A 24,877-nucleotide genomic window follows, 5' to 3' on the forward strand; every position below is an offset into this window, starting at 1 on the left:
AGAAGCCCAGATTCTGGGTCTGACTTGGTTGCTCACTGTCTCTGTTACCTTTGCCTCTCAGCGTTCTCCATTCCCTTCTAAAGTGAGAGGACTGGATCAGGTCAACTTTTCCCAAAGGGTGTTCTTTGGATCATGTATGATGATGACAGGCATTTCCTCAGGGGGAGACCTGGGGGTTGTGTGTGTTAGGAACATCAGTCAGTGCTTTGTCAGTTTGGTTTTTTTCCCCCAAGTTTTGTTTGTTTTGAAGCTTCAGGGCTTCTCAGAGCTTTAAAAATATTCGCGTGCTGTATGAATTTCCAGGAGGAGGGTATAGCGTGCAGCGTTTCTCAAACTACTTGAATCAGGGAACTCGATGTAGTAAAGCTTATCTGCGGGATTTGGCCTCCAAAGACGTGCTTTGAAAAACACTAGAGTAGCCACCTGCCTCAGGGGCCTTCTCTACTCCATCCACTGGGTCTAGGTCCCAGGAAATCGGAGATGAATCGGACACAGTACTGTCACGAGGCTCCCCGTTGGGCAGCCAGAGGCTGGGTGGCAAGAATCAGTGTCCAAGGAGAGGGGCAGATACAGAGCCACGCGTCCAGGAGAGAGAGCACCTGCCTAGCTGTAGGGCTCTGAGACGGCCTCACGGAAGGGCGTGTGTGTGAGAGCAGGCCCCTGTTGATGAGGTGTTTGGACGGTTGGCAATAGAGGGGAAGAGCCAACAACATCAGCAAGGCCAAGAAGGGAAACCACAAGGGATGTGCAAGGCCCAAGAATTGGTCTGCAGGCCACAGCATGAGGCGCAGCCCACAGGTGAGATGGGGAAGGAAAGCGGGAGTTGGCTCAGGAAGGACCTTGAGCACAAGGCTGGGCCCCGGCTTCGTTCTGAGTGCAGAGGGCAGCTGCTGAGGCTGGGGATGCGCTTGCTAAGGGGCAATCTCGCAGCCAGTCGCAAGTGGGGTAGGAAGAGAGGGCAACAGGGGGAGGAGGAGGAAGGCCTGGCAGAAGGAACAGCTGTGAGGACAAAAAAAAAAAGGGGGGGTCTGTAAGACCCCACATCAATAGAACTTGTATACATAGGAGAGGGAGAGAGAGTGCTTCAACATATATTTACTGAGCGCCTGCCATGGGCCAGCAGCAGCCAAAAGGATGCAAAGTGGGTTCCACTGCATGGGCTCCACCTGCATGGAGCGTGCAGGCTAGTGGGGGCGCAGAACTACCTACCAGGTCAGGTGCAGTAAAGAGAAGCTTAGGACGTCAAGCATGGAAAAGGAGGTAACCTAGCCTGGTGGGGGATCCAGGGCTGGCTTGTTGCAAGAAGTGGCACCGAGCGGAAGTCTGAAGGATGAGCAGGAGCTGACCAGGCAGGGCGACTCTAAGAGCCTAAGAGCCTGTGGAAGGGGGCGCCTGGGTGGCTCAGTCGGTTGAGCATCTGACTTCGGCTCAGGTCGTGATCTCACGGTTCATGGGTTCGTGGGTTTGAGCCCCACGTTGGGCTCTGTGCTGACAACATGGAGCCTACTTCACATTCTCCTTTCTATCTGCCCTCCCCCACCTCTCAAAAATGAATAAACATTTCGTAAAAATTAAAAAAAATAAATAAAGAGCATACGGAAGGAGCTGAAGGCCAGTGTAGCTGGTTTGTGGGTTAAGGGCCTGGGAAGGTGGCGATGCCGCTCAGAAGAACAGAATCTAGAAGTCCTAGATGCAGGAAGTGAGAAGACAAGAAGCCAAAAGGGAGCAGCCAGAATAGAATTCAGGACTTTCCAACCCACTTCCCCACCCACTGCTGAAACCCCCACTCCAAGCGCATCTCAAGCTTGGAACAGTCTCCTGACCTTTCATGAAGTCCCAGATGCTGCACCTCTGTCCTGAGAGCCGGACCACGGGGCAGTTGGGGGCCAGACCTCCTGGCTCAGTCCTGTCCTCGAGTCGCTGCCATCGGACCTTCAGGACAAACCAGAAATACTGCACGCTGTACAGAGTTGGGGCCCAGTTGTCATAGGAAAAGTGGGGGTTCTTCTGGTTCATGGCCACGATGTGTTGCTTGACTCTCGAGGGAAACAATATCAGGAACACTTTGCCCACAGCCACCTGCAGGGCCACCTGAAAGAGGACCCAGAGCCTCCTCAGCCACAGCCCTGCCTGGGGCAGCCCCATTTTGGCACAGCCAGAGCTGGCTCTGGGGCTGGTGGGCAGAGAGGCCACAGCCGGGCGGTAATGGGAGGAGCTGAACAAAGGTGCAGGGTGGATGTAGCCAACCCGGGACAGCAGGAAGGTCCTGGGACAGAAGGTGTCTGCCTTCCTGTCAATGGAATGGAAAATTCCAAACCGAGGGCTCAAAGGTCTCTTCTAATTATTATCATTTCTGATCCTTTGCCTTAACCTTTGAGAGATCCTTGGACTGAGAGACTTCAGATTTTAAATCCTCCCTCTGATAAATTTTCAAAAACCAATACTTATAAAGATCACACTTAAAAGGACTCTTTGCTCCTTTAGAAAGGCTTTGTTGTAAGTAACTCCTAACATTAATTGTTCTTTTAATAATGTAAATTGTTCCTTTACTAATGAAAGATGGTTTTCCCACTCACAGCTTCTTACTTGGTGGTTGAATGTTTCTGGAGGCATAGCCTCCCCTAGAGGATTTTGGGCCTGGAAACTCCCAGGCAGAGACAGAGCTGGGTTATCCCCAAGAAAACCTGGACCTTTGTGTGTGTGTGTGTGTGTGTGTGTGTGTGTTGTGTGATATAACTACAACACTCTGCACTCAGCATGGTGGCAGTCCAGAGTGGGGAAAAGACAAGTAAGCAAAAAGTTATCATTTTAGCATATGAAGCACAGAAACAGAAGATGGGTGGGGGGCTTGGAAACATGGTGGAGGGCAGTTAATGCAGTTAATTCTATTTAGAGAGGTCAAGAGGACTTCCCCCAAAGTGATATCTACGCTGAAACCAGAAAGGCAGAATAGCAAGCAGTAAGCCAGGCAAATGGGGACATTGGTCCTAGTGGACGGAACCACATGTCCAAAGACCTAGAAGCCAGAGAGAGCATGGCCCACTGGAAAAATTAAAAGAAGAATCATAGAAGCTCAGAGCTGGAAAGTGTTTTAGAAAACATCTAAAACTACTTCCCTTTTAAGCAGGGAAACTGAGGCCTAGAGAGGGGAAGAGACTGAAGGCCAATTCTGCAATTAACTAATGTCCTAAAGAGTTAGTTCACAAAGCTTTAAGTTTACCCCTCCCTGACGCATTTGCATACCTGTGCGTTAGGGCAGAGGGAAGAAAGTCTTGAAAGCTGACTGTCACAGCCATAAAGGTGTTAACCTTGGCCTCTAGCACACTAACTCTATTTAGAGAAGAAAAAACACCTCCAAAAGCTGTTCTGTTTCTAAGCATCTCACTGTAAATGCCAAGCTGTGCCCCCAAAGTACAGCACCTGCCTGTTTGAGCAGTAATAACCCCTAATGTGTACATAGCATTTTCCCATACAGAGCATTTCTGTTATTTGTTTTAAGTAGACTATTTTTTCAAGCAGTTTTAGATTTACAGCAACATTAAGCCAAAAGTACGGGAGTGCCCAACTACCCCTGGTCTCCATACTTGCACAGCCTCCCCTACTATCCGTATCCCACCAGAGTGGTACATGTGTTACAGTTGATGAGCCTATATTAACAAATCATTATCCCAAAGTCCATAGATTACATTAGACTTCACTCTTGGTATCGTACAATCTATGGGTTTTGACAAATCTATAATGATATGTACCCACCATTAAGGTATCATAAAGAATAGTTTTGATGCCCTTAAATCCTCTGTGCTCCTCCAGTTCATCCCTCCCTCTCCCCTAATCCCTGGCAACCATTAATCCTTTTAGTGTGTCCATAGTTTTACCTTTTCTAGAATGTTATATAGTTGGAATCTTACAGCATGTAGCCTTTCAGTTTGACATCTTTCACTTAGTAATATGCATTTAAGAAACCCTCGTGTCTTTTCAGGACTTGATAACTCATTGTTTTTTTTAAACATTGGACAATATCCCATTGTCTGGATGTACCACAGTTTATCTGTTCACCTATTAAAGGACATCTTGGTTGCTTTCAGGTCTTGGCAATTACAAATAAAGCTGCTGCTATAGACTGTTTGTATCCTGCCCTACCCCACCTCCCCCCCATTCATATGTTGAAACTTAATCCCCAAAGTGATGGTATTTGTTTTTTTGTGAGGCCTTGTAAGGTGATTAGGTAATTAGAGTGGAGCCGTAATGAATGGGTTAGAGCTCCTTCACCCCTTCATCCATGTGAGGACACAAGATGACTGACTGTCTGGGAACCAGGAAGTGGGCCCTCACTAGATACCAAATCTGCTGGTGCCTTGATCTTGCACTTCCAGCCTCCAAAACTGTGAGAAATAAATTTCTGTTGTGATCCACCCAGTCTATGGTATTCTGTTATAGCAGAATTAATGGATTAAGACAGGTGCCATAAACAACTATACGCAAGTTTCTGTGTGGATGTGTTTTCAACCCATTTGGGTAAATACCAAGAAGCACAAAGGCTGGATCTTATGGTGAAAGTATGATTAATTTTAAGAGAAATTGATAAATTGTCTTCTAAAGTGGATGTGTCATTTTATATTCCCATCATCAATGAATGAGAGTTACTATTGTTCCATGTCCTCACCAGCATTTGGTGTTGTCTGTGTTCTGAATTTTGGCCATTCTAATAGGTATGTAATAGTATCTCACTCTTGCTTTAATTTGCAATTCCCTAATGGCATATGATAATGAGCAGCTTTTTATACACTTATTTGCCATCCATATATCTTCTTTGGTGAGGTGTCTGTTCCAATCTTTCATGCATTTTAAAATCAGTTTGTTCATTTTTTATTGCTGAGTTTTAAGAGTTGTTTCTTTTAGATAATAGTCCTTCATCAGCTATGTCTTTTGTGAATATTTTCTCCCAGCCTGTGTGGTTTGTCTTCTCAGTCTCTTGACCAATGTCTTTTGCAGAAGTTTTTAATTTTAATGAAGTCTAGCCTACCAATTCTTTTTTTCACAGATTGTGCTTTTGGTGTTGTATCTAAAAAGTCATCACCAAACCCAAAGTCATCTAGGTTTTCTTCTGTGTTATATTCTAGGAGTTTTATAGTTTTGTGATTTACATGTAGGTCTAAGTTCCATTTTGAGTTAATTTCTATGAAATGTCTGTGCCTAGATTCTTTTTTTTTTTTTTTTACATGTGGATGTCCAATTGTTCCAGCACCATTTTCTGAAGACTGTCTTTTGTCCTTTGTATTGTCTTTGTTCCTTTGTCAAAGATCTTTTGATTATATTTGTGTGGGTCTATTTCTGGGCACTCTTTTCTGTTCCATTGATCTTTTTGTCTATTTTCCTGTCCATATCATACTGTCTTGACTACTGTATCTTTATATTAAGTCTTGAAGTTGAGTAGTGTCAGTCCTCCAACTTTGTTCTTCTCTTTCAATAGTGCATTAGCTATTCTGGGTCTTTTGTCTCTCCATATAAACTTTGGAATGAGTTTGTCAATATCCACAAAATAACTTGCTGGGATTTGCTTTGGGATTGTGTTGAATCTATAGATTAAGTTGGGAAAAACTGACATCTTGAAAACATTGAGTCTTCCTGTTCATGAACATGGAATGTCTTTCCATTGTTTAAGTTCTTGTTTGACTTATTTCACCAGAGTTTTCCTTGTATAGATTTTTTATATATTTGGTTAATTTATATCTAATATTTCATTTTGGGGGGTGCTAATGTAAGTGGTATTATGACTTTAATTTCAGATTCCAATTGTTCATTGCTGTTATATGAAAAAGCAATTAACTTTTGTATATTAACTTTGTATCCTACAACTTTGCTATAAACACTTATTAGTTCTGGGAGGTTTTCTTGCCAATTAATTCAGATTTTCAATATTGTAGTCTATGAACAAAAAAAGTTCTATTTCTTCCTTCCCAATCTGTATACCTTTTATTTCCTTTTCTTGTGTCTTATTGCATTCTCTAGGACTTCCAGTATGATGTTGAAAAAGAGTGGTGTTAGAAGGGATATTGGCAGAGGTTATTGGGAGGACATGACTGCCAGTTGACCCACAAGCTGGGCCTGGGAAATCAGAGGCTCCTTATCACCTCCCCTATCCTTGGAATGTGTGTGTCATTTGCCTTCTCTGTGTTAGAAGCTGCCCAAGGACACGGACTTGAGATAGTAATGTGCTGTTGAGACCATCTGGATGGTATACATGACGAAACCCAGTTAACGCCTCTATATAACTTTTAAGATTCTGGCAGGCAGGTGCAGAGATCTACTTCTCTTGTGGTTGCCCAAGACAAGCCTCATAAGTAAGTTCTCTTGCTTACTGAAACTGCCACCTACCAATCTGGAATAGTCTGCCTCTTTCTTCAGTCTCTCCTTGCCCTCTGTGTAAAGGGGCCAAGTTGTGGACCAACAGGGTACACTCTTGCCTTGTTCCTGATCTTGGTGGGAAAGTATCTAGTTTCTCACCATTATGTATGATGTTAGCTGTAGGTTTTTTGTAGATGTTCTTTATCAAATTGAGACGTTTCCTCTATTCCCTTTTCTGAGAGTTTTTATCGTTAATGGGTGTTAGATTTTGTCAAATGCTTTTTCTGCATGTATTTTGCTATAATCGTGTGATTTTTCCTTAATCTGCTGATGTAATGGATCACATTAATTCATTTTTGAATGTTGACCAAGTCTTACATATCTGGAATAAATCTCACTTGGTCATGGTGTGTAATTCTTTTTATACATTGTTGGATTCAACTTGCTAATTTTATTGAGGATTTTTGCATCTCTATTCATAAAAAATGTTGGTCTCTAATTTTCTTTTTTTGTAATGTCTTTGCCTGGTTTGGGTATTAGGGTAGTGTTGGTTTCATAGAATGGATTAGGAATTATTCCCTCTGCTTCTAATTTCTGGACAAGACTGTGGAGAATTGTTATAATTTCTTCCTTCAACGTTTGGTAGAATTCACCAGTGAACTAGTAGGTTAATTTGGGTCTGGTGCATTTTCTGTTTTCAAAAGTTATTATTTATTCAATTTCTTTCTTTATTAAAAAAACTTTTTTTAACGTTTATTTATTTTTGAGAGAGAGAGACACAGAGCGCAAGCAGGGGAGGGGCAGAGAGAGGGAGACACAGAATCCGAAGCAGGCTCCGGGCTCTGAGCTGTCAGCACAGAACCCCATGCAGGGCTCGAACCCACAGACCGTGAGATCATGACCTGAGCTGAAGTCGGAAGCTTAGCCAAGTGAGCCACCCAGGTGCCTCTTGATTCAATTTCTTTAATAGATATAGATCTATTCAGATTGTTTATTTCTTCTGGTATGAGTTTTCACACGTTGTGTCTTTCAAAGAATTAGTCCATTTTATTTTGGTTATTACATGTGGGCATAGAGCTATTTAGAGTATCCCTTTAATATCCCTGGGATCTCTAGTAATGTGCCCTCTTTCATTTCCAATATTAGAATTTTTTCTTAGTTAGCCTGGCTAGAAGTTTATCAATAAACCTCTGTTTTTTGGCTTCCTTGATTTTCTCTATTAATTCCTGTTTTCAATTTCATTGATTTCTGTTCTAATTTTTATTATTTATTTTCCTCTGCTTACTTTAGAGTTAATTTTCTCTCTCTCTTTTTCTAGTTTCCTCAAGTAGAAGCTTAGATTGCAGACTTTAAATCTTTCTTCTTTTCTAATTTTCTAGGTATTTTTCTCTTATTGATTTCTAGTCTGATTCCAATGTGGCCTGAGAGCATATATAACATAGTTTCTACTCTTTTAAATTTGTTAAGGTATATTTTATAGCCCAAAATGTGGTCTATCTTGGTGAATGTTCCATGTAAGTTTGAGAAAAATGTATATTCCACTGTTGTTGGATGAAGTAGTCTATATATGTCGATTATATCCACTTGACCAATGCTGTTGTTAAGTTCCACTATGTCCTTACTGATTTTCTCTCTGCTAGATCTGTCCATTTCTGATAGAGGGACATTAAAGTCTCCAACTATAATAGTGGATTCCTCTATTTCTTCTTTCAGTTCTATCAGTTTTTGCCTCATGCATTTTAATGCTTTGCTGTTAGGCACATACACATTAAAGATGGTTATGTTTTCTTAGAGAATTGATCCCTTATCATTATGTAATGCTCCTTCTTGGTAATTTTTCTTGCTCTGAAGTTTGCTCTGAAATTAGTGTAGCCATTCCAGCTTTCTTTTGATTAGTGTTAGCATAGTGTATCTTTCCTCATCCCTTTACTTTTTTAAAAATAGAGTTATGGGGCGCCTGGGTGGCTCAGTCAGTTGGGCGGCCGACTTCGGCTCAGGTCATGATCTCTCGGTCAGTGAGTTTGAGCCCCGCATCGGGCTCTGTGCTGACAGCTCAGAGCCCGGAGCCTGTTTCTGATTCTGTGTCTCCCTCTCTCTCTGACCCTCCCCCGTTCATGATCTGTCTCTCTCTGTCTCAAAAATAAACGTTAAAAAAAATTTAAAAAATAGAGTTATTATGTAAACAGTTATTGGAACGATATGATCTATATAATCACTGTTCCTATTACTTTTTTACTTTTGATTTTTTTTTGTGGTAAAGTACACAAAACATAAAATTTACCACCATAAAGTTTTAAGCATACAATTCAGTGACATTAAGAACATTCACACTATTGTACAACCATCATCATCATCCACCCATATAACTCTTTCCATCTTGCAATTCTGAAACTATATTCATTAAACAATAACTCCCCATTCCCCACATCCCTCAGCCTCAAGCAACCACCATTGGTTTTTTGCCTATGAATCGGACCACTCTCAGTACCTCATATAAATGGAATCATAGAATATTTGTCTTTTTTGTGACCGGCTTATTTCACTTAGCATAATGTTCTCAAGGTTCATCCATGCTGTAGCATATTGAGGAATTTCATTCTTAATTTAAGGCTGATTAATATTCCAATATATGTATTCCACTGTATGGATAATATGTATAATATTCCAATGTATGTATGTAACACATTTTGCTTATCCCATCTACTGATGGTCACTTGGGTTCCTTCCATATTTTAGTTATTATTGTGAATAATTGGCTAGGAACATAGGTTTTTAAGACCCTGATTTCAATTCTTTTGGGTACATACCCAGAAGTGGAAGTGCTGAATCATATGGTAATTCCATTTTTAATTTCTTTAGGAACTGTTTTCCATAAAGGCTTCATCATTTTACATTCCCACCAACAGTGCACAAGGATTTCAATTTCTCCATATCCTTGCCAACACTAGCTATTTTGTGTTGTGTTTTGTTTTGTTTGCTTTCTTTTTGTTTTTATACTATCCATCCCAATGGGTATGAGATGATGTAAACATTAATATTTAAAATTTTAATGGTTATGTATTTCTTTCAATTTGTATTACCTATAAAAAGCACACCAAAACTGGGGCACCTGGGTGGCTCAGTTGGTTGGGCATCTGGCTCTTGGTGTCGGCCCAGATCATGATCTCATGGTTTGTGGGTTTGAGCCCTGCACTGGGCTCTGCGCTGATGGCATGGAACCTGCTTGGGATTCTCTCTCTCTCTCTCTCTCTCTCTCTCTGCACACCCTACAAAATAGGTAGATAAACTTAAAAAAAACCCTATCATTTCATAGTTATTATCACTTAGGGTAAGACCAAAGTAGATAGTATAGTGGTGAGCTACGTCTTCAGAAAAGGGTTAATGTTAAAAAGTCCTTCTTGTGAGATTGGCGCTTTACTAGTGCTCGCAAACTTGGATTTTAGAAGGGTTCCCACCACTGAAAATAGTGGTTCACTGTGAAGGAACTGTTTATGAATAAACAGTGTGAACACCTGCTGAACACCTTATGCCGAACACCTGCTTTCCTTCTGGGAATCTGGAATTTAGGTGTGTGCTAGACAGAGGGTGCCTATGTGACCAGCTCCCAGTAAAATAAAACCTTAGGTACTGAGTCTCTGATGAGCTTCCTTGGGAGACAATATTTCATACATGTTGTCACAACTTTTTCTCTGGACTGGTTTTCTCTGGACTTCGCCCCTTGTGCCTGTTCCCTTTGCTGATTTTGTTTTATATTTTTTTGCTGTGAAAGCATAGCTGTGAGTATGACTATACGCTAAGTTCTCTGCGACCTCCTACAGATCACTGAGACTTGGGGTGGACCTATGATACACCATGTTACACAGGCTGCCCATAAACATTTGAAACCTCCAGCACTTCTGTTATTTTCAGTGATACATTAACCATCACTTCAGAAAGCTGACAACTGTTTGTAATGCAAAGTAGGTATAAACATGTTTCACTGAAATCTAGAAAGGGATTAAATATGGTTTGCCTTTCCTTTCCAATTGCAGATATGTGTTGGGAGTTGGGATTCTTGGTGCTGTAGCACTGAAACCAAACAACAGACTCATTTTATTATTCTAGAAACAAATCCTTATCTTAAATAAAGAGACAATGAGGGGTGCCTGGGTGGCTTAGTCAGTTATGCGTCTGACTTCAGCTCAGATCATGATTTCATGGTTCATGAATTCGAGCCCCGTCTTGGACTCTGTGCTGACAGTTCAGAGCCTGGAGCCTGCTTCGGATTCTGTGTCTCCCTCTCTCTCTGCCCCTCCCCCCTGTTCAGGCTCTGTCTCTCTCTTGCTCTCTCTCTCAAAAATAAATAATAAACATTAAAAAAAAAGACAACGAGCTTAATATATCTGTGTTACTGATTGATCATGTATTGTTCCATTATTCTCACTAAAAAGTTTTTTAGATATGTATTTGTATAAATAGATTATTACTTTTATATTTTATCATTTATTTTCTTAATTTTTAATGACTTTGATTTTCATTGTATTTATTAGTATAGCTACATTCTATTAATGGCAAGAGATCGTGGTTTTCCATTTCATGAAGTTGATATACAGTTTCTCTCTAAAATAAACATATTTAGGGGCTCCTGGGTGGCTCAGTCAGTTGAACATCCAACTTCAGCTCAGGTCATGATCTCATGGTTTGTGGGTTCGAGCCCCATGTCAGGCTCCGTGCCATCACTGGAGCCTGCTTGGGATTCTCTCTCTTCCTCTGCCCCTCCCCTGCTCGCACTATCTCTCTCCATCTCAAAAAGAAACATAACAAACAAACAAAAAAATTAAAAAATATATATATTTAAGTTTAAAGAGTGAGCTCACAAAACCATTAAAAAAAGAAGGAAAACGAGGATGTGGTAAGTGAACATAGGTGATAGTACACGGGATTTCAGTGAATTGTCCTTTACTTTCTGTGCATGCTTGGAATTTTGAATAATAGAAACACTAGTTAAGAATTGCTAGCAGTATGTCAGCCTTTTGCTCACAAAACAACTAGCTTTTCCATGAAAAAACTATTTTATTTTTTTTAATGTTTATTTATTTATTTTGAAAGAAAGAGAGACAGCATGCAAAAGGGAGAGGACCAGAGAGAGAGAGGGAGACAGAGGATCCAAAACAGGCTCTGTGCTGACAGTGGAGAGCCTGATGCAGGGCTCAAACCCAGGAACCGTGAGATCATGACCTGAGCCAAAGTTGGACGCTTAACCCACCTAGCCACGCAGACAACTCCCAAAAAACTATTTTAATGTATTACGTTCACAGGAGATAAAGGAAAACCTCCAAACATTGACGTGTAAGTGTACACACGCATAAATAACATCATTGGATAAAACCAAAATAGGGAACTGGGCAAAATGGTTTGGGCAAATGTAAAAGTTAAAGCAGCCCTGAGGGAAAATGGCAATATCAGTTCTGTGATTGTGCAAGGAAGTCTGGAACATGCTATAGGACAGAGTGGCCGATTCTGAGTTTCCTACATTAGGACAGAGACTCCTGGAAGGATATGAAAGTGGTCCCGTGTCGGCAGTGACTACTGGCTTCTGGAAGAATCAATATTAACTCTTTTCTGAAAAGATATCCCCTGTATCTTGGTGTCAACAATGACTGTGTGCATTTGAAAAAAGAGCCAAATAGAACCATTAGAAAAGAAAAAATATTTAGACCTGAGGATTTCCATAGATTAGGATAAAACTGATATGAGTATGCAAAGATTACCACCACGAGTAGTACAAAGAAACAAACCACCATGAGTGAGAGTCAGCAGAAAAACAACATTGAAATCCTTAAGAATTTCAGGTAGTGGAATTATCAAATACAGCCTATTTAAATAATTATAACTATGTGTTAAAAGTTTAATTCATTCATAGGAGTCAGGGAACCCTGACAACAAAGGCCAGCTTCTACCAGCAAACTATTAAGTATTTGCCTTCCTGGATTATTAAAAAAAAAAAAAAAAAAGCATTCATGGGTTATCCAAAATGATTTTTAAAGAACCAAACAGAACTTTTAGAAAATGAATACATAATGGCTGGATTAAAAACTCAGTGGGTTGGGGCGCCTGGGTGGCTCAGTCGGTTGAGCGTCCGACTTCGGCTCAGGTCACGATCTCACAGTCTGTGAGTTCGAGCCCCGCGTCGGGCTCTGGGCTGATGGCTCGGAGCCTGGAGCCTGCTTCCGATTCTGTGTCTCCCTCTCTCTCTGCCCCTCCCCCATTCATGCTCTGTCTCTCTCTGTCTCAAAAATAAATAAAAACGTTAAAAAAAAATTAAAAAAAAAAAAACTCAGTGGGTGGTTTAAATAGCAGATTAAGAACCCCTGAAGAAAGAATTAGCTAGAATGATGTATAAAGAAATTACTTGGGATGCCATGCAAATCAAAGGATTTGAAAAACATGAAAAAATGTTATTTGAAAACATGAAAGAGAAGTTAAAGCAATTCAGAGTGACATTTACAAAAAGTAATCAGTACGCTGTTTTAGTGAAGCTATGGAACACACACACACACACACACACACACACAAAAACAAGAACAAGGAGAAGATCTTGAAGTAGGCATGGGGGGGACAAGAAATAAGTAAAAGCAAGCAAGCAAAGAAAAAAAAAGTCAGAGGGAAGAAACAGTCCCCTACAAAGAATTGAGAATCATATTGACAGCAATTTTGAGTCAGCTTTCCTAGAAGCAGAGCCTGAGACAAGATCCTTCGGCACATGATTTGCTGACAGGGCTCTCAGGAGAACCTTTAAGGTATAGGAAAACAGGACAGGGCAAGGGAAGAAGCTAAGTAAAATGTGGTTTCAGATGAGGTCTAGTCTTTCCCTGATCCCATGAGGATGCTCTGGATCATGTATGGCACCACTGAGTTATATCAATTTGAGGCAAAGAGGGGTCAACCATTAGTATACTCCTATCACTCAGTTACTGGCTACACGTATCACCTCCCAGACATTTCCAGACAAAGCAGCATCCTTCTGCTGAAGGGTAATTCTCCAGAGAAAAAGGAAGCTCTGAGCCATGAGTAATCACCACAGAAGTTGGGGAATGGATGCAGCAGGTAGTCATGAAGATTTAGGTGGGGCACCAAGTGCAACAGCAGAGTCCTCAGCAGCAACAATGGAAATCAGAAGGTAGTGGAATAATATCTTCAAAGTATTGAGGGAAAAAATAACTGGCAATCAGGAATTGTGTGCTCAACCCAACTGTCTTTAAAAAAATTTTTTTTTCCATTTATTTATTTTTTGAGAGACATAGAGAGACAGAGCACAAGTTGGGGAGGGGCAGAGAGAGAAGGAGACACAGAATCCGAAGCAGGCTCCAGGCTCTGAGCTGTCAGCACAGAACCCGATGTGGGGCTCAAACTCACAAACTGTGAGATCATGACCTGAGCCGAAGTCAGACGCTTAACTGACTGGACCACCCAGGCGCCCCCCAACTGTCTTTTAAGAATGGGGATGAGAGGCGCCTGGGTGGCTCAGTCAATGGAGCGTCTGACTCTTGATTTCAGCTCAGGTCATGATCTCATGGTTTGGGTGGTGAGTTTGAGCCCTGCTTTGGGCTCTATGCCTGCTTGGAATTCTCTCTCTCTGCCCCTCTCTCTCCCTCAAAATAAATAAATAAAAACTTAAAAAAAAAATCTATCAAATATTCCAAAAAAAAAAAAAAAAAAAGAAAAGAAAAGAATGGGGATGAAGGAAAGTATTCCTGAATAAACAAAAACTGAGTTTATGATCCCAGACTTCATTAAAATTACTTCTAAAATTTTCAGGAAGAAGGAAAATGCTCTCAGGAGGAATGTCTAAAATGTAAGCAGGCGTAGTGGCAATGAAACTGGTAAACATATAGGTAAATCTAAATAAATACGTTCTGAATAGAAAAATAAGAATAGAAATAAAGGGTTGGGCATCATCCCCCCAAAAGTGATTGATATAGAGGGAAATATTACAGTTCCTAACAGGATGGAGACACCTGGAAACAGCCCAGGAACCAAAGTGGTTGGTCAATCTGTCAAATTAATGTGAACACTGTGGGAGCTTCCCGGGCAACAGAGGGTGAGTAGGTCTCGGTGAAGGCACGGGACAGAGCTGACAACACCTAAGACGATGGTTGTGCACTGGGGACTGGAGAGAGGGTGGACTATCATGTTTCCATGTGTCCATTTGCTGTCCCATACATTCCACTGAGAGACCCTTTCACTCCCTCTTATTAAAAAAACAACTAAACAAAAAAACCAGTAGCGAGCCCATCACTACTGCTGAAACCAGACCAGAGTGGGGCATGGTTAACTGAGATTCAGGCAGACTGGCAAGTCCTAAGTGGTCTCCCTTTTACAATCTCTGTCCATATCTCCAAGGACTGGGTGGTTCTAGATAAAGGTGACAATGAGCAGTGCCAGGACACTGATACAGAGTATGTAACACAGCTGCCCTCTCCACTCTTTGGTAGCTCTCCACACCTTTCTCTCCCAATTCATCACATAGAACACAGGGCACAGGTGTTGTTTTGTTTTGTTTTGTTTTGTTTTTGTTTTTTTAGGCTCTTCTCTCAGGTATTCATCACCAGGACAAGGGGCTAAAACCCCTAGGAGAGTAAGAGTTCATTCAGAAAGATAAAACACCGTCTTAAAGGAAAAGATTCAATTGAACAACCTACATCAAAGGAGGCAGTGGGGGGAGGGTCACATCAGTTATTGCAGCGTGACCTGGCCTATCCTGGTTCACAGAGGGAAACAAATACAGGGAAAAAGACTTTCGTGAAATCCCAACTAAAAACCACTATAATTAGAGAAATATGTAAGACTTCAGATTGAAAGTAAGATTGAAAAAACCACACGTAGGGGTGCCAGGGTGGCTCAGTCAATTGAGCACCCAACTTCGGCTCAGGTCATGATCTCATGGCTCGTGAGTTTGAGCCCCGTATTGAGTTCTGTGTGGACAGCTCAGAGCCTGGAGCCTGCTTCAGATTCTGTGTCTCCCCCCTTCCCCAGCTCGTGCTCTGTCTCTGCCTCTCTCTCAAAAATAAGCAAACATTAAACAAACCCAAAAACACACCTAGTCATATTATAGTGAAATTTAAGAACATTGGTCACAAAGAGAAATTTCTGTAAGTTTCCAGAGAGAAAAAGTAGATATCACATAATATTGAATGAGAAGAACAAAGTCAGGTGACTGATACTACCCCAATTCAAGGATTACTATAAAGCTATAATAGTCAAGACAGTGTGCTATTGGCAAAGAATAGACAAGCATCAATGGAACAGAATAGGGAGCCCAGAAACAGAACCACATAAATATAGTCAAGTAATCTGACATATGAACAAAGACAAGACAAAGGAGAAAAGACAGTCTCTTCAACAACGGTGCTGGAAGAACCAGACATCCACGTGCAAAAAAATAAAATAAAATAAAATAAAATACAATAAAATAAAATAAAATAAAATAAAATAAAATAAAATAAAATCTAGGCACAGACTTTACACCTTTCACAGAAATGAACTCAGAGTAGATCACAGACCTAACGTAAAACACGAAACTATAAAGCTTCTAGAATATAACATAGCAGAAAACCTAGATGACTTTGGGTTTGTTGATGATGTTTTAGATACAACACCAAAGATACAATCAATGAGAGAAAGAATAGGCTGGACTTATTAAAATCAAAACCTTCTGCTCTGTGAAAGACACTGTCAGGAGAATCAGAAGACGAGCTACAGACTGGGAGAAACATTTGCAAAAGACACATTTGATAACAAACTGTTACCAAAATATACAAAGAACTCTTAAAACTCAACAGTAAGAAAACAAACGATCCAGTTAAAAAAAGGGGCAAAAACCTTAACAGACACCTCATCAAAGAAGACATACAGATGACAAATAAGCATATAAAAAGATGATCCACATTGTATGTCATTAGGGAACTGCAAGTTAAAACGATAATGAGATACCATCATCTGCCTATCAGAAAGGCCAACATCTGGAACACCCATACCACCAAATACTGGTGAGGGTGCACAGCAAGAGACTCTCATTCTTTGCTGGTTGGAATGTAGAATGGTACAGCTACTTTTGAAGTCAGTGTAGCAGTTTCTTAAAAAACTAAACATACCCTTCCCATACAATCCAGTAATCCTGCTCCTTGATATCTACCCAAAGGAGTTGAAAACCTAAGTCCACACAAAACCCTGCACACAGATATTTATGGCAGTTTTATTCACAACTGCCAAAACTTGGAAGCAACCAAGATTTCCCTCAGTAGGTGAATGGATAAATAAACTGGGATACATCCAGACACTGGAAAATATTATTCAGTGCTAAAAAGGAAGGAGCATGAAAGGACATGGAGGAACCTTAAATGTATAGTATTAAGTGAAAGATGCCAATCTCAGAAGGCTACATATTGTATGATTTGAACAATATGACATTCTGGAAAAGGCAAAACTATGGAGACAGTGAAAATATCAGAGGATTCCAGGGGTTTGGGGTGGGGTGAACAGGAGAAACACAGAGGATTTGGGGGGGCATTGAAAGTACTCTGTATGATACTATAATGGTGGATGCATGTCATTACACATTTGTCCAAACCCAAAGAATGTACAACATTAAGAGTGAACCCTAATGTAAACCATGGACTTCAGATGATTATGATGTGTCAGTGTAGGTTTATCAACTATAACAAATGAACCATCTGATGGGAGATATTGATAATGGAGAAAGCTGTGCATATGTGGGACAGGGGTACAGGAGAAATACCTTTCTCTCTTCCTTACAATTTTTCTGGGAACCTAAAACTTCTCTTAAAAAATACAATACAATACAATGCAATACAGTACAATATAATACAATAAGATACAATATAATCCCACAACACAACACAATACAATACACGGTCCCACCTAGAAAAATGAGCAGATTATCTACAAAAGGATAAAATGATAAGAACCATTGGAGACAAGTAGAAAAGGGAATAATATTTGTCAAGTGTTGAGGGAAAGTGACTGAATTTCATGTTCTGTTAAATTAATATTTAAACATGAGGGTAAAATAAATTTGAGATATTATGAGGCACGTATAGCCATTGGAAGGTTTGCCACAGAGACACATCTTGAAAACATTATTACGGGAAACTCTTCAGCAAGAAGAGAAATGAATCCAGGAAAATGCCATGGGCTAAGGAAAATAAGAATGAGTGAGTTTGTTTGTAAAGTTTATCATTTTCTAAATGAGCAAGTGTCAGAATAAACAACAGAGCAAGTACCAGAATGTATATAATAACAATACAGAAACAAAACTCTAGAGAATGTGCTGGGGTATTTTCTTGTTCATTGGATAGTATGCATGACTTTAATAAGCTTCTAGAAAAAAAATGAGTTAGAAGCAACAAAATAAAATGGATGTATCACTTTGAATTAGCAAGGAAAAAAATTAACCTAGCTAATGAAAGATAGTAAGGAATATGAAGAGGGCTTGGAAGTATTTAATGTGCAAAAAGATGACTGAAGTGTCTAAATATAGAAAATAATCGCATTTAATGTAAATGACTTAGAAGCACTTCTGGAATGGAAGGAAGGGTAAGGATCTTGGAAAATCCACTCCTTTATAAAGGTGATGAGAACAATGGCAAAAATGGTCAAAATCAACTTTTTTTTTCACAATTCTTTATTTTTATTTTTTTTTTCCAACGTTTTTTATTTATTTTTGGGACAGAGAGAGACAGAGCGTGAACGGGGGAGGGGCAGAGAGAGAGAGAGGGAGACACAGAATCGGAAACAGGCTCCAGGCTCTGAGCCATCAGCCCAGAGCCTGACGCGGGGCTCGAACTCACGGACCGCGAGATCGTGACCTGGCTGAAGTCGGACGCTTAACCGACTGCGCCACCCAGGCGCCCCTTTTCACAATTCTTTAAATTAACCAGCGAAAAGCTTGCAATAATCTGAAAAGTGTCTATTCAAGAAAAACAGGTGAATCTTGGTAAGAGCTTTGTGGTGTTTTAACTCACTCTATTCCCATGCCCTTCACACAGCTCCAGTTGAAAAACAACAGCTTTGCAACCATGGTTGCTGTGAAAAACAGCCATCAAGTAGACACTGGAAGTGGAAGAATGCGTTGGGAGCTCCTCAAAAAAAGTCCTATCCTCAGAGAACTTCCATTATTTGACTTGTCTAATGTCTTCCTTGGAAAGCTCCATTCTTGGGTCTTGGTTTTATTTGACCTGAGTCAGAGCTCACTCTATAAAAGCAGGGTATTTGTCAAAATATCAGTGGCAATTCTTTAACACTACAATTGTCTGAGGTGGTGTTATAAGTTTGGAGTAATGAGAGGCTGACCAAAAAAATTAAAAAGAAAAAAATTGAGGAATGAGACGTCCATAGGGGGGTTTCGCAAAGCTCCAAAATATTCCTGTAAATCCAGAAGGCCATGTGCATGTGTGGGGCTATAGGCATGCACAAGAAAGACCCAAGAAGGCCCTAATCTCTGTCTCTGGCTGACCTTGAGGCTCTGAACAAGTAGGAAGTGAAGGCTAAGAGCGGTCACCTGTCTGACTCAGCGTTGGAGGCATGAGCCAACATTCACACAGAGCCCCTCAGCAAAGTCTGAGAGACTTATTCCTTCCAGGCAGTTAAGGAAATCTGTGCAATCATTAGCTAACCACTAAAGCAACCAAGCAGAGACTTCAGTAGTCACACACAACAAAGAATACAGATTTTACAGCATTAGTTCAGGAAAGGAACCATGTAACCCAGCAATTCTACTTCTAGGTATACACCCAAGGGAAATTAAAACATGTTCACACAAAACTTGTACATGAATGTTTACAGTAGCATAATCCATGATAGCCAAGAAGTAGAAATGACCTAAATTCTGTTAACTGGAATATGATAAACAAATTGTAGTCTATCCACACAATGGGACATTATTAAGCAATAAAAGGAAAGACATATTGATTGATATATGCTACAATATGGCCAAACCTTGAAAACATTATGCTAGGTGAAAGAAGCCAGTCTTTAAAAACTATATATTGGGATGAGCACTGGGTGTTGTATGGAAACCAATTTGACAATAAGCTTCATATATTGAAAAATAAATAAATAAATAAATAAATAAAAACAAAACAAAACCAAAAAAACCTATATATTGAAAAAGTTTTAAAAACCTATATATTGTACTTTTCCACTTAAATGAAATGCCCAGAATAGACCACTGTATAAAGACAGAGTAGATTAGTGGTTCCCAGGGACTATGAGAGTGGTGATGGAGATTGGGAATGACTGCTATGGGTACAAGGTTTCTTCTGGGGTGATGAAAGTATTCTAAAATTATATAATTAGGCTGGATACACAGCTCTGTGAGTGTACTAATAACCACTGACTTGTACATCATTAAATTAGAAATTTGGTAACAAAATGTTAGCTAAAAAATCCCTTATACCCTGAAACTATAAGGCATGCTGTCAGATAAGCCTTGGATTGAAGAAGAAGTCATTTGGGAAATTATAAAATATTTAGAAGTGAATAACAATGAAAGCATAATGTGTGTCACAGCTAAAACAATACCAAGAATACTTTCTTTTAATAAAACAAAAAAGAATGAAAAAATGAACTGAAGATTCAAATGCATGATGGGAAAAAGGACAATAGAGTAAGCCCCCTCACAAGGAAATCATAAAGATAAGGAAAGAAAAGAATAAATTGGTGGGGTTGGGTGGATGGGTGGCAATGGAGAGCTAGAAGGAAAAAACAAATGACTCAAAAAATTTTCCTTGAAATGATTACTGAGATAAATAAATCTCTAACAAAATCTGATAAAGAATGAAAATCTCAAATAAACACTAGTAAGAATGGACACAACAGAGGGGCGCCTGGGTGGCTCAGTCAGTTGGGCGTCCAACTCTTGATTTTGCCTTAGGTCATGATCTCATAGTTGTGAGATCGAGCCCTGGTGTGGGACTCCACGCTGGCAGTGCAGAGCCTGCTTGGGATATTCTTTCTCTTTCTCCCACAATCCCTCTCTCCCTCAAAATAAATGAATAAATAAACATTTTTTTAAAAAGAACAGACACAACAGAGATTTTAAAAATAAAATGAGATTTGAACAACGTGTCAGTATATTAAAAACCTTAGATGACATGTACCTTTCTGACAAATATCAAGATACTGAAATTGGTAAAAAGGAACAGAAATTTGAAAAGGTCAATGTCCATTTAAAATTGAAACTCTAACCCCTAACATCTTTCCCACCAAAATAATCCTAGGCTCACATCACTTTACAAAAGAGTTTAGCCAAACTTTCAAGGGATTGATAATACTTGCCTTGCACAAGATTTCCAGGAAATAGCAAAAGAGAGAATGCCTCTCAGTTCATTTTATGAAGTTATATAACCTTAATTTGAAAGCTGGATAAAGACTGTACAAGAAAAGTATAGGTCCATTTCACTTATGGACATAGATCTAAAAATTCCTGGAGGGGCGCCTGGGTGGCTCAGTCAGTTAAGCGCCCGACTTAGGCTCAGGTCGTGATCTTGCAGTCTGTGAGTTCGAGCCCCGTGTCGGGCTCTGTGCTGACAGCTCAGAGCCTGGAGCCTGTTTCAGATTCTGTGTCTCCCTCTCTCTGACCCTCCCCTGTTCATGCTCTGTCTCTCTCTGTCTCAAAAATAAATAAACATTAAAATAAATAAATAAATAAATAAAAATAAAAATTCCTGGAATTCTCAGCAACATTAGCTAATGAAATGCAACAGAATCCAAGCAGTTTGCCATTTGTGTTCAACGGTTCCCAAGACCACCCTCTGGTTCAATTACAGTTAAAAGGATACAGTTGAAAAGATACTACAGTGAAAGGATACAGATTAAAATCAGCACAGAAAAGGGACACAGGGCAGGATGTAGGAGAGACCAAGAGAAAGCCCCCAACTGTCCTCACTCAGTGAGGTTTACAGACATTGCTTAATTCTCCCAGTAGAAATGGGTGGCAAAATGGAGAAACACTCACCCAGCATTGATGTCCAAGGCTTTTGATGGTTGATTATACTGGCATGACTGACACTTGCTTGTGGCTGACCTTCAGTCTCCAACATCTCCAGAGGTCAAACTGATACTATACGGCCCAAGGTATCTACCAGAATCACATTGTTAGTATAAATTATCTGGTGTGGCCCAAAGCCTCAGGTAAATAAGGACTCTCTTAATGGCAGGATATTCCAAGGGCTTAGAAGGGATCTTCCAGTAGCCAGGCAATAGACAAACTTTCATTTGAAATGTGCAGGATTTAGACAACTCAGACCTGCTGAGTTAATCTTTTACTGCATAGCATCTTAAGGGACTAAAGTAGAAAGATCATGTGATTCCTCATTAAACGTAGAAAAGACATCTGATACAGTTCAGCATCTACTTAAAAAAATTTTTTTTAAAAAGATTAATTTGATATCTGCAAAGCCAAGATACTAACCTTCTGTCAATTTTTGTTCAAAGGCGAGTGGGGGGTATATAAATAAGACAGCATAGCTGCAGGTAGTTGCCAGCTATGGTGGGAATCATGGTGGTGGCCCTACACAGCTGAGGTTTGGAAAACTCGCGGCTCCCTGTGGGCTTTGCAGAGAGATCTGGGTCTGAGCCTAAAGTTCAACCACTGGTTGTCTCAGGAAAAAAGAAAAAAAAAAGTATGCATACATCTGTAAGTTTGTCATCAATTTTACAGATATAAAGGATGTGCAGTAAAAAATTTACAAATGACAATAAAATATAAAATATTCCTTATTGCAAATTCCATCTAGCCAATTAGTTTTCATAGGATGCTTTCATTGCTTTTTGGCAAATACTTTTCTTCAGTCCACCTATGTTTGCAATTGAGAAATAGGATAGTTTGGACATGAGTGTTAATAATACTTTTCTTTAGGTTAAGGAGGAAGGTAAAAGTGAAACAATAAACACATATGTCAAAATCTGACTTATTTGCTCATGATGTTGTTTTTGAATACTCAAAGAATACTGCCTCAATTTTTTGTGTTATTCACAATATTACTACTACAGATACAACATGTATTTTTATATTTAACCTGCACTTTAACGTTTTCTCCATCACTTTCTTAAATCTAGACCAGGGGCTGGTAAATTGTGGTAAATTATGGCCAAATCTGGCCCTCTGCCTATTTTTATAAATAATGCTTTTTGGAATACAGCCTGCCATTCATTTATACTTTTGCCTATGTCTACTTTTGTGCTACAACAGCAGATTTGACTAGTTGCAACAGACTCTGCTGAAATACATTTACTATTCTGGACTTTCTAGAAAAAGATTGCCAGCCCTGGTCTAGACAATTAACATCACAGTAAATCAATCCCAGACATGTAGCTTTTGCCTATTTCTGTGATGTAATTAATTTCACCACTGCTCATTTTAAGCTACCAATGTGACATCACTAAAGAGATTGGGAAGAGATTATCAGAAGCACACTGTATGTATAAGATAGATACAGCTTCAGGAGAATAGATAATGGTAAAATGTAGAGAAATACTTAGAAAGCAGTGTTTTGAACATTATTACCTCTGTTGTTAAAATAATTTATTGTTCATATAATTTCTTTAATTGTAAGCTTATATAATTTAACTTTAATAATGGCTGGATTTAATAACTGGCTCCTGAGAATAACAGGATTCCTGAGAATTTAGCAACCAGCTCTCATGAACTGGTCCGAGAACGCTCCAGCACACCACTGGCCCGATCTGCACCCAGCTGTATGACCAAAGCCGAATCACTTAACCTCTCTATCAGACAGGGCATGCAATAGAATGCAGGCCAAGCCATGCTTCTCCACTTTGTCTCCCACGTACTGCTAACTACCGAGTATCTGGGACTAGCCCACTCAGTTTACAAAGTCTTTGAAATCTGTTATTTCATCTTTTAAAATGTTTGCAGTTGGTTTACAAATTTTTATGATCAAATTTTGGTAGGGGGAGGGGGACATTTATATGAGTCTTGTGTCCTGTTTGTTGCAGGATGGCTCTGGCCTACCCTGAGCAAGGGCCGGCGGCCTATTTCAGGTCTCCCTTGCCCACATGGTGGCTTCAAACAATCTTAGCCCTTAACACCGGGCGCATTAAAAAAGGACAAGAGGGCAGTGTGTTAGGAAATCCAAAAGAAAAAGATTAAAGCAGTCCTAGGGTCAGGGTGAGATGCTCCCACAGTGCCAGCAGCCCTCTCCTTGTGATGGGTGTTGCTCACAGGGGTGGTGGAGATGCTTTCTGGAACATGGCTCACCTATGTGGTCACCAGCAAAAAGGCAGGGGACTAAGTCAGGATCACATGCAGCATCTAACCAGAGTGTCCCCTTTACCCCCCTTATCCCTGTCCATCAGAGCAAGATGCTCCTCAGCTTTCCTTCCCCCTTCATGCTTCCCTCATTCTATCTGGGGTGGGAGGGTGGGATGGGTTCCATCTCTCACTGGTTCATTCCCCTTCAGAGCAGTAGAGGTGGAATTAGCATCAGCGGCTGAGCTCATCTACTTTATCATACTTGGGCAGACAAGTTAAGGACATCTGAACATTTGAGCTTGGTTTTTTACCCTTGACACCAATAGTCCACATTTTGGACTAGATAATTCTTTGTTATGAAGGGCTATCCTGTGCCCTGTAGGATGTTTAGAAGTATGAGGGCCAGGAGCACTCCAGTAGCACCCCACAAGTTATGACAGTCAAAAATGAGATTTTTGGCAACTTTAGACGTTGCCAAATACCCCCTCGGAGCAAAATATCCTACAGCTGAGAATCACTGTTTTAGTTAAACCAGTAATCTTTGATTCTTATCTCAGTTTGAGCCAAAACTTTTATATCATTATAACTAATAAACCGATATAACCTTTATTTCTGTTTCTGAGAGAAGAAATATATAGCCTAGCTGTTATCACCTCCCCCCAACACACACATTGACCACCAGCGATGGGACTGTTGGCATCTGACTGCTGAGCAGTCCAGTTCTAAAATTCCAACCTGAGGGCTGCTTACCGGGGTCGCTCGTGGTACCAGTGTGCCTTAGTGTAGGTTCCTCATATGAGTATTTCATTGGCAAGTGTGAGTTCAAGAACCGGGAGTGACGGACAGGGGTTATAAAGCAGAAAAGGAAGGAGCGCCGTTGCAAGGATGCATTATCAAATTGGCCACTTCCTGAGGCACTTGCTGCTCGATCTTACAAGAGAGTTAGAAAGCTATATGAAATATCTGAAGAGTCTTTCTGAGGAGAAAAAGAGAGAAGCATCAGTTGCTGACCCCTTTGGTCAAAAACGTGTCCATGAGGCATCAACCACTCCCCATCCCGGCCCTTCTGGGCTGTTCCTGTCCTGGTGCTGACCAGTTCCAACAGCCCCAGGACCCCATGGGATCAGGACACAAGCCATGAGGCAGGTGAGAACGCTGAGGCGTGGGCCTGAGGTGAAGCCCACTTAGGTTCCACCTGCTGGAGTGGAGTAAGATGCATGGTGGTGAAATAAGCAGCAGATGAGGCCAGGAGGATGT

At 40.5% G+C, this 24,877-nt stretch overlaps 1 protein-coding gene across 2 annotated transcripts in view; it reads right to left on the minus strand.

Moving 5' to 3' along the window:
- DIO1 (iodothyronine deiodinase 1) overlaps positions 1-24,579 on the minus strand; it is a 39,445-nt gene extending 14,866 nt beyond the window's left edge. The window contains exons 1-3 of one of the 2 annotated variants that reach the window (XM_049617142.1): positions 24,371-24,579; positions 21,362-21,484; positions 1,824-2,091 (exon numbers count right to left, since the gene is read on the minus strand). In XM_049617142.1, the coding sequence (XP_049473099.1) occupies positions 1,824-2,016 (193 nt within the window). In that variant the 5' untranslated portion in view covers positions 2,017-2,091; positions 21,362-21,484; positions 24,371-24,579. Of the gene's footprint in view, positions 1-1,823; positions 2,238-21,361; positions 21,485-24,370 lie in introns of those variants that run through there. The other variant, XM_049617143.1, reaches the window with a different exon arrangement.
- Positions 24,580-24,877: the final 298 nt, after the last annotated feature.

The sequence above is a fragment of the Panthera uncia genome (genome assembly GCF_023721935.1).
Source record: "Panthera uncia isolate 11264 chromosome C1 unlocalized genomic scaffold, Puncia_PCG_1.0 HiC_scaffold_4, whole genome shotgun sequence".
Classification (NCBI taxonomy): domain Eukaryota; kingdom Metazoa; phylum Chordata; class Mammalia; order Carnivora; family Felidae; genus Panthera; species Panthera uncia.